The sequence below is a fragment of the Cheilinus undulatus genome, linkage group 11 (assembly GCF_018320785.1).
Source record: "Cheilinus undulatus linkage group 11, ASM1832078v1, whole genome shotgun sequence".
Classification (NCBI taxonomy): domain Eukaryota; kingdom Metazoa; phylum Chordata; class Actinopteri; order Labriformes; family Labridae; genus Cheilinus; species Cheilinus undulatus.
In genome coordinates this window covers 11,160,313-11,170,024 of record NC_054875.1, presented here as the reverse complement: position 1 = coordinate 11,170,024, position 9,712 = coordinate 11,160,313, and the positions used below count along the sequence as shown (strand labels likewise).

Genomic DNA, 9,712 nt, shown 5'->3' with positions numbered 1-9,712 from the left:
TCCCCCATCCCTTCTGCAGAAACGAAACTTAAGATTTAGTCCTCAGAAAGAGTTCCCAACTGGCCACTAGGGAAGGGATTTCTGATTTTCTAAACCATCAGAGTGGAGTGAAGTCAAACTTTTTGACACTCTCAAGAGAGACAGCATCAAAAGGACATAAGCAGAGGTGAGACTGAGGCAAAATGTTGTTTTAAATGTTTAAGCTAATGTTACTAGAGGCAATAAATAATAGTTTTTCTCAAATAAAGTTTTAAGATTAAAAACTTGACTGCACGGCTACAGTAATTAGTTATATTCTGGTATGTATTTGAATTTGCTAATTTTGTCATTCCCAGTCTGTAAGAAAGCTAAAGTAACGGTCATTGCTTTACATATTACAGGCTACGTGTATAAAGCTGCATCTGTAGGTATTCAGATAGTACTCCATATGTATCAAAGTACTATATAGTCAAAATGTGCCTAATACACATTACAAAGGTTTAAAACAACAAATGAAGACACACAAGTAAAGTCTTGCTTCAAAGTAGTGCAGAAAATGCACACATTCGTGTAGTGATGGGAATTCCAGCTCACTTTAGTGATCTGGATCATTTGACTCAACTCTGCAAGAGCTGGCTCTTCTGACTCCAGTTTGTCTTTACTTCAGAGTTAATTTTGGCAGCTATTATTAATTCTAATCTTATTTTTAGTCTTTAGATTAAATCAGTTTGAGTTTTTGTCAGATTTTAGGCATTTTTACCCTTAATTGTATTAGTATAGTTTTAGTCAACGAAAACTCAAAAGCATTTTGGTCAAGTTTAGTTGGATTAAGGGCTTTTTTTTTAGCACAAACATGTATTCTCTTTCCTAAATCTGGTGCCAAATCATACTTGTGTGTTTTATGCACCCTGCAAAACCTGGAATCCCTGCTTTCTGCAGCTGAGAGGCAACAACAAATGTGTTGGGGTTTTTTTTGACAGATTTACTAAGAGTGGAGAAATATCATGGATTTTGAATGTCTAAGAAAAATAAAATTGCATTCTAGTCTCATTTTAATCATTATGCTGGGTTTTATCCATCAAAGATCTATTTATAGCTAGTCTTAGTCTAGATTTTCTCTTGGAAAAATGTAGCAGAGGAGAAGTTAAAGTCTTATTTGACGAAATTAACACTGCTTCATTTGGCCTGCCAGATTTAGCAATGGCATGACATATGATTGTTTTTTGTGATTGCTTTATTGCCAGTCATGCTTGATTTTTTAAACAAGCTGAAAAAACACCTTGATGAAATCTGCTCCTTGAGTGACTGTATGACACGCCTGATATGAAACAATATTATCCCATCAAGCACAAGTCTTTAATCTGTGGTGTGCCTGTGATAGGGTGGAGAAAAGATCATTCACACCAATCAATAAAGAAACACACAGACACAAAAAATATGAAATAATAACAGTAAAGATAATCATTTTCATTATTATTATATGAAACAGCTCTCAAACGGGATCTAGATGTTAACAGTCACGTAGAAGAATACTCTTTATACCAGCTCCTTCATTAATGACACATCAATACATTGGCTCCATAGATTAGAGTGCAGGTGGATAAAATGTACGGTGCTTAAATATTCTGAGAAGACCTCCAAACCCTCCTTACTTGATGGTGCAAACTATAAAATGCCAAGTGATTCAGTATGCCATGCATTTACTAACAGGTTGTTGCAGAAGACTAGGACAAAAATTCATATAGGCCTTATGTGTAAACTCAGTATTTGTGCATTGAAAAATTAGATTGGAAATATGGTTTATTCATTTGTTTGTTTTTATCTGTAACTTAGAAATTAGCTTTAACAAACAGAGTGAAATGAATCATGATGAAAATCGAGATCGTGATCTGGCCATGAAAGAAAAGTTTGATACATTTTCCATATCACCCATCCTTACATACAAGTCAGATTCTCATTTGCCATGAAAAATGAACATTACCTTTTACAAATAATGGCTATAAAATAATACAATAAAATGATGAAAGGTGTTTTCCCATCAACAGAATGGAAGATAAGAATCAATTTTCATTTTTTCAGGCAATTTAGGTATTAAAAAAATTTAAATGCATTTCTTTGCTGCGTGGTGGTGATGGATAAATCTTTCAAACTTTTTTTATACCATTAGTCCTTCTTTAATGTGAGATGTAAGGAATTAAGGTTGACAATGGATTATAATATCTTAAACTGATATAAGACTGAAAAGAAAGAGGAAATTTAGGCCAGTTTAAATGGGGCCACCAGTATTGCATACAAAGACTAGACTAAAAAAAAATATAAAACCTACAAAAAAGCATTTTAAATGCACGCTTTGTTGTAAAATAGAAAAAAAAGAGACATGTACATTGACCATTTAATACCAGCATAAATCAGTGCTATCAGTTGTTATTTTACTCCACACCAGCAGAGGGAGCTAAAACATTTCCAAACCACAAGAACCTTCATTGCTTCCTGGTTCTATTGCTCTCCACAAGGTGTCTTCATACAAGCCATTAGGCTTTAAAGCAGTAGGTTCAGTCAGCGTTTATTCATCATATGAGAAAAGGAGAGTAAATGATTTAATTTAGGAACATTTTCAGCACATGACAGGTGCACATGGCCAGAAGGAAGGCATACAGAGGGATAAGTTAGGACTGTGACTGTGTGTAATTTTTCTCTGTTTGTGTGTTTACTTGTAGATGGCGAGTGGACAGATGTCAAGGGAGGAGGCGTTGGCATGCTCAAGCTGCAGGCATGCATGCCATGCCATGCTTTACTGTGACACACACAGTAAGCTGTTTGGGAGATCTCCCATTAGACATGTCATACTGGTGAGTTTGTGTGTGCACATACATGCTTTTAGTGATTTTGCGGTTGTTGAAGTGTAGGGATATCAATGATCGAGTCCTTGCATGCACAGTTAAATACATATTTTCTCTCCTGCCTGTTTGAGAAACAGTCCTGTTTCTCCCCCAGCATCTCTGCTTTTCTGTGTGTGAATGCAGCATTGTGTGAGTCTTACTTTGTCACTTCCCACAGATGCAGATGCGCTTTGACGGTCTGCTGGGTTTCCCTGGCGGGTGAGTCATTCCTGGTGCAGCTTTTGTTTTATTCTCTAATGTGAAAAAGGTACATATAGCTAAGGTTTGTAAGTCTCCTTTCTTCACAGATCAGCTCCAGCAGCTGATGCACACCTTCACAGCACTGAATAAATACTCACACCTAGTTACTGGTATTCTCAGTTTGCAGCGATGCAAAGTGTAATATAAGAAAATATGGATGACAGGTTCTTCTGAAAGTTATCTTGTCATGTTGTTAAAAGCTCTAATTGCCAGGCACATACTGCATAATATAATTAATATTCAGCTGTCTTTGTATCTGTGATTTACAGCACCCACTGCCAAAATTTCTTCCACAGTGAAATGATGTAATTTGGCAGGCAAAAAAGTCTGAGAAACCATGATGCTGTATGCAAATAAGATGACAAAGGCAAAATCAGAAGGGAAGAAAGTCTGCAGCCATGCTTCTGAGCAATCATTTGTATTTAAGTAAACAAACTTCATAATTAAAACTACCTTTGGAGTAGTTCATAGTGTCAAACTCTAATAAATCACTGTTAAAGCTAGGGCAGATAGCTTTTAAAAGGTATTTTTGATTATTTGTTAAGATTTTCTTGAATGTATTAGTAAAAATAGCTTACATGTTATAAAGAATACCTGTTTCTAATTGATAAGCTTACTAAAGTTTGTTGGATTAAAGTAATTGGATAGAAACACATAACTGTCCTCCTACCTTCCTGCTACCTCTCGTTTTCTGCCTATTGTCCTACTCCTCCATAAGAAACAGCTAGTGAGTTTAGAGAGAGGTAGTCCAATATGGCCAGCAGTGACAATCATGCTCAGCACCCCCCTCCAAATGACTCTCTCATGGACTTGCTCTGCACCTGTAATGAAGCAGTGCAAGATAATTTATCACATGGGGCACTTCTTTGGATGGATGATTGCATTATTCTATAACTAAATACAGACTTGTGCCTAAAAGTGTAACAGATCTCAATCTGACAGGAAAAAAAACAAGAAAAAGATAATTTTCCACACATTAGGATGCATTACAGGGTTGTTATACTAAATAAATCCACTATGTTGTCCTGTCACAGTATGTTTTCTAAACCAATGGGAGCTGTTGTTGTGCGTGAATGGATGGATGGATGGATGGGTCAGTGTTAATTTCATCATTAAAACTATGACTGAAAACGTTCATCGACAGCCTTTTTTTCCATGACAAAAACTAGACTAAGACTAACACAAATAGTTCTGTGATGACTAAAACTTGACTAAAATGTAATGTAGATTTTGTTGGACATTCAAAATCTGTGATATTTCTCCACTGTGGGTAAATCCATCAAAAAAAATGCATATGTAGCTCTTCTGCCTCTCAGCTGTACAAAGCCAAGAACACACTACTGTGACTTGGTACCAGATTCAGGTAAGAGAACAAATGCTTGGACTAAAAGTAAAGACTGAAATGTGAGGATTTTTATGGACTAAAACTAGACTAAATTGTCTTGAGTTTTTGTCAACTAAAACTAAAAAGGATAGAAATGACCAAAATTTGACTGAAACTAAATTCATTTCATTTTAAGACTAAAATAAGACTAAAATTAAAAATCCATCCATCCATTTTGCTCAAAAATAGTCATGTAACACATCAAATTAAACAGAAGAAGCTCAGCTAGAAGCCCAAATAAACCATTTTTACCTCCAACTCAAAAAGGACTCCAATCAATGACCACACTTCAAAATAGCTGTCGTGCTATGTAGTCAGACACGTCTGCCCCCTATGGGATGGTGCCTGGTACTACAGACACAAACATGGTCTCATTTGAAAGCCCAGCCTCTACTGAAAATTCTAGTCATGTTTGTGCAGTTTCCATTTGTTTCAACTGTTTCTTTTAGTTTTCTGCACTTTATTTTGTGTTGTTTTTTGTGCCATTGAAAATAAATCTGCTCCTCTTGGTGTCAAACTTTAGTTCCTTTGTAAGACTTCCTTTGAAAGGGAATTATATGGAGGTCTGGGTGAATGGGGGGGGGGGTCCATGATGCAGTGACCACCTAAAATGGCATATGAATTTTAAAAAAGGTTTGATACCTGTGATTTTTCAAATGGCAGAGATTGTACCAAATTGTGCCCAAATGGCACAAGAGCTATATGCTAAAATTGCAAAAAAAAAAAAAAAAAAGCGAAAAGGAAATTTCTCATTTGCCAACATGATTCTCTCTGATCCAGTAACATATATACAAATATTTACACTTATGAATAAATTTTACAAGTGCCCTCTTCATAATGGTACCTTGATCATTCAAATAGACCTTGTAGTTACAGAGTTATACTCTTTTATAGATGGGATGGAAATTTCGAGCAGTAGCCTAATAAAAGAGGCTCGGCTTAACAGGTTTTTAGAACCTTTGGATGTCTTAATAGATCAATATCTTTTTACAGAGGGTAATGTAATACTCTTACATTAAAGTCCTAATCAGATGGCTTCTTTTATGCAGGTTTGTCTCAGAATGTGACGTTTTTTCTAATGGCTTGTGACATTTCTCTATCTTGAGGCAGGAGCAGCAGCAACCTAGACTTCAACGACCTTTTCTATCAATCTGATTTATTTACTTCTCACATGAGGAGTCTCAGGAGAGTGATACAGCTGACACTGACCTTTGACCCTCCTCCCACACCTCAGGCTTGTTAACCCACATAAGGAAACCCTGGAGGCGGGGCTTAGCAGGGAATTATTGGAAGAGCTGGGTGTGGAGGTTCCTATATCAGTGGAAGATCATGTGGAGACCTGCTTTGCCCCGCCATCCTCCCCCTCCTTCTCCTCCTCCCGCCTTATCCTTCACTTTTACGTGAAGAAGATGGATGAGGAGCAGATTAGGGAGGTGGAGAGAGCAGCTGTATCCACTGCAGCAGATTATGGACAGGAGGTAACGTCTGTGTGCATTTATGTCCTTCTCCCTGTAGAATGACTGATTGCAGCCATTTGCCCAATCTCATGCTCTGTTCCTCATCACCTACTCTCTCTCTGTCTCTCTCCTGTCTCTTTCTGCAGGTACTAGGAATGGTCAGAGTCCCGCTGTACACCCTGAGAAGCGGAGGAGGCCTCGCCCTCTTCCTCTCGCACTCTTTCATCGGTAACTCTCGCTCCCAGCTGCTCCGCTCCCTTCTGCGCCTAAACATGGTCACCCCTGAGGAGTTGCACAGAGCTCTCACAGACTCTTTGAAGACACACACACGCACAGCAGACGACCTGAAAGCAAACCTCTCACTGACAGAGCCATACAGGAAACGGTTTTGAAAGCGCACCTTCACATGTTCCAGAAACATCTCCTCAAGCATGCAGTAGATTCAGTTTGGCCATCAGCAATGTTCGACACAATCCTTCTCACAGAGTTAATCCTAAATACACACAAACACAAACACATACAGATACACGCACTGTCATACTGATTCTCAGATGGTGACTCATAATTGCCTACTTTGCATGAAATAGTTTGGAAAAAAAGCATCAGAAGCTTCAGTATTCATTGAAATAAATTCATTTATCCTCCTTAAAATTTATCAGTTCTTTTTATTTGCTGTCAAACATAAAAAATTGTAAAATTTGAAAAAAAAAAACAGCAGACAGAGATATGCAAATTCTTTTGACCTATATTCAACTGGCTTTAGCATGAAGATAAGATATTTAATGTTCAAACCCATGGATTTTCTTCCTGAATTTGATGCTGGCAAGATCTCCTAAAAAAGTCATGGCAGGAGCAGATTTACCTCTGTGTTACATTAACTTTTTTTCAAACAACACTCTAAGCATCTTGGGACACTTATCGTTGAAGTATAAAAGTGGACCTGAATTTGATTTTATAAGGACATTACAGTTTAACATGGCTTCATTTCAGAGCATGAAATCAATGCACTGCACAGAGTTTATGGATATTACTAATTTCCATCTGTTTTCCTCAACTGGGACTTTAAGTTCCTTAGCTGTATGATACAAAACAGCACAGTGCTTTGCAATGTAAAATTTACACATTCCACAATAAAACAATACAATATATGTATTGTATGTATGTATGTATGTATGAGGTTTAGAAACAGGGCAATCTAAAGATGAGCACAGCTCTGGTTCACTTTTAACCACACTTCAGTTTGTTGTTAAGGATTTTAAATCTGTTTTTAGTTTCATTTCAGCTGATGATGAATTCCAGAGTTAACAGAGTTTAATGGAGAAAGTTGCCCATCAAAATGTTGATCTACGCATTTATGTCACATTTTCATTCTCCCAGCTTCTTAGCCCTCTGCTACTCTCCTTCCTTTGAACAAATCTTGGCAAAGGGTCAGGAGTGCTATTTTTTATTCTTGCCTGATGTATACGATAAATAAGTTGCTGGGGCTTCTGTTGTCATATTTTTTGCTTCATAATACTCTGTACAATCTTAGTGGGAGACAGGTCTAGTACCTGCACTCATTGTGAAGCCATGCTGTAGTGACTCAAGCAGAATGTGGCTTGGCATTGTCTTGCTAAAATAATTAGTGCCATCCCTGAAGAAGACGTCTGCAGGGTGTCTGCAGGGTCTTAAAAAGTTTTACAAGTTAATTAAACTTATTTAATGAAAATTAATTTTATTGATTTCATTCATTGATTTAAAAAAAGTATTAAAAAGTCTTAAATGCAAGACCGTTCGGTCTTAAAGTTTGTAGCTTTCAAAATTTGTGTTTGCACCATGAGGTTTTTCTGTGTTTGTTTTCAAATTTTAACCACATGTGAGATTCTTTTGGAACCATGCCAGATCTGACAGTGCTGAGCTGTCAGTGTGTCCTAAAAGCTGAAGTGCAAAATTTTAAAAGTACTTTAAGACTGTGGCATGGCAACTCAAAATAACCAAATAAAAAGAGCCTGCATTGTTAACTACCTTATGGTATCAAACTGAGGTCTTTTTCTCATATTCTCAAAATTCTTGAAGGAATTTCTGTCTTCATACTACAATAAGAAACTTTATTTTCTACTTATTTTTATCCTACAATCAGCACAAAACATATAAAACCGTGCCGCTAGTGAAACAGACTAGAAATTGATGATGCGATCTTAAAAACATGAAGAGGGTCTTGAAAAAGGTCTTAAAAATATGTAATTTGATTTCAGATTTTCCACATATGCCCTGGTCTGGATAGCAGCATAATTGCTTCAAAACCGTACGTGACTCTCAGTATTAATGTGATCCTTGCCATGGGCACTAATACACCCCCACACCAACAAAGATGCTGGTCTTTGGACTTTTCCTTGTCGGGAAAAGAGTGTGGATGGCCCTTTTACTCTTTGGCCTAGAGGACTTGACAGCCATTATTTCCCAAAATAATTTGAAATGTGGACTCAACAACCAGGCCAAATTTTAATCCTGAAAAACATCTCTATGTTTGGAAAATCAAGCTTCACAATCATGAAAAATGAGGAGGTAATATCTGCTCTAGGATGGTGTGTGCCCATCAGTGAAATGAACTGAAGACACGCCCACTCACAAGAAATATGATACTCAGAATTTAAAAAAAATGCTTCTGATTAGACACAGCTGCCTTACTCTGTGCCCAAGCATAGAGACAGAAGTTGTGGGTAAATTTACTGTTTTCTGGTACAAATCTCTCTGCTGTGACCTGTAGGCCACTGGGCTAATTGGTTTTTGGGAAATTAGCCTCACAATAAACAAAAACACACCATGTAGCTGGCTGTTGACTTTCAGTGTGTTCTTTTTTTTATAACTTATGGCAAAATGAAGATCATGACATAAGTTCCCTGCCCCCACCCCCACCCTCACCCTTCAGGAGGCAAATAACAGGAGTATGTAAACTAAAAATCCAAAATTAAACAGACAGATAAAAGGAAGAAAATAATAATATATATTGCAAATAATAATTAATAGAACAAGTAAAAGGAAAAACAAATAATAAATTTTAATAAGAGAAAAATGAAATAAGATAAAAATAAAAAAATAAAAATAAAAAAACTGATGCTCAGAATTGTGCTATCTGTTCAGTATTACCAGATAATAAATGACACACCATGTCTCACAATTTCCCACAGCCGAAATCTCATATATACAGTGACTAGGTAACAGGAAAGTCTAATATCTCAAAGCAGTGTTAAAGTTTTGACATGTGTTACAAATAGGGACCAAGTTTTGTTGTATTTCTCTACAGATCCACGTACAGAATACCTGATTTTCTCCAAGTTCAAGAACATTATGACCTCACGAATCCACTGAGTAAAAGTAGGAGGGGTTTTACTCTTCCATTTAAGCAAAATGAGACGACGGGCAATCAGAGACGCAAAAGCTATAGCATTTTTATAGGAAGTGGGGAGCTTTACACCTTCTTCCATTACTCCAAAGATCGCCATCAGAGGGTTGGGATTAATAGTCTCATTCCCTATTGCTGAAAGAGAACGAAAAACCAGGATCCAGAAATTGGATAGAGATTGACAAGACCAAAACATGTGACAAAGGGAAACTGGAGAGTACCGACACCGGGGGCACGCTGGGTCAACGCTGGGATATATCTTAGCCAATTTATCATTGGAGTAGTGAAGACGGTGCACCACTTTAAATTGGATGACGAACACAGAAGGATGAAGTGTGTATTTTAGAAATAATGTTTTCCCAAGTTTCAT

The 9,712-nt window shown here is 37.1% G+C and overlaps 1 protein-coding gene across 3 annotated transcripts; it reads left to right on the top strand.

Moving 5' to 3' along the window:
- Positions 1–41: 41 nt before the first annotated feature.
- zgc:103759 (U8 snoRNA-decapping enzyme) lies at positions 42–8,283 on the top strand. Of its 3 annotated transcripts, none has more exons than XM_041798451.1 (5): positions 42–166; positions 2,697–2,828; positions 3,037–3,077; positions 5,738–5,981; positions 6,107–8,278. In XM_041798451.1, exons 2-5 carry the CDS (start codon positions 2,697–2,699, stop codon positions 6,350–6,352), a joined length of 663 nt encoding a protein of 220 aa, XP_041654385.1. In that variant the 5' UTR covers positions 42–166; the 3' UTR covers positions 6,353–8,278. The 3 variants fall into 3 exon arrangements, with proteins under 3 accessions (XP_041654385.1, XP_041654387.1, XP_041654386.1); XM_041798453.1 differs by lacking the exon at positions 42–166 and adding an exon at positions 2,487–2,525 and having other exon boundaries at positions 6,107–8,283; XM_041798452.1 differs by lacking the exon at positions 42–166 and adding an exon at positions 2,516–2,607 and having other exon boundaries at positions 6,107–8,283.
- The last annotated feature ends 1,429 nt before the right edge of the window (positions 8,284–9,712 follow it).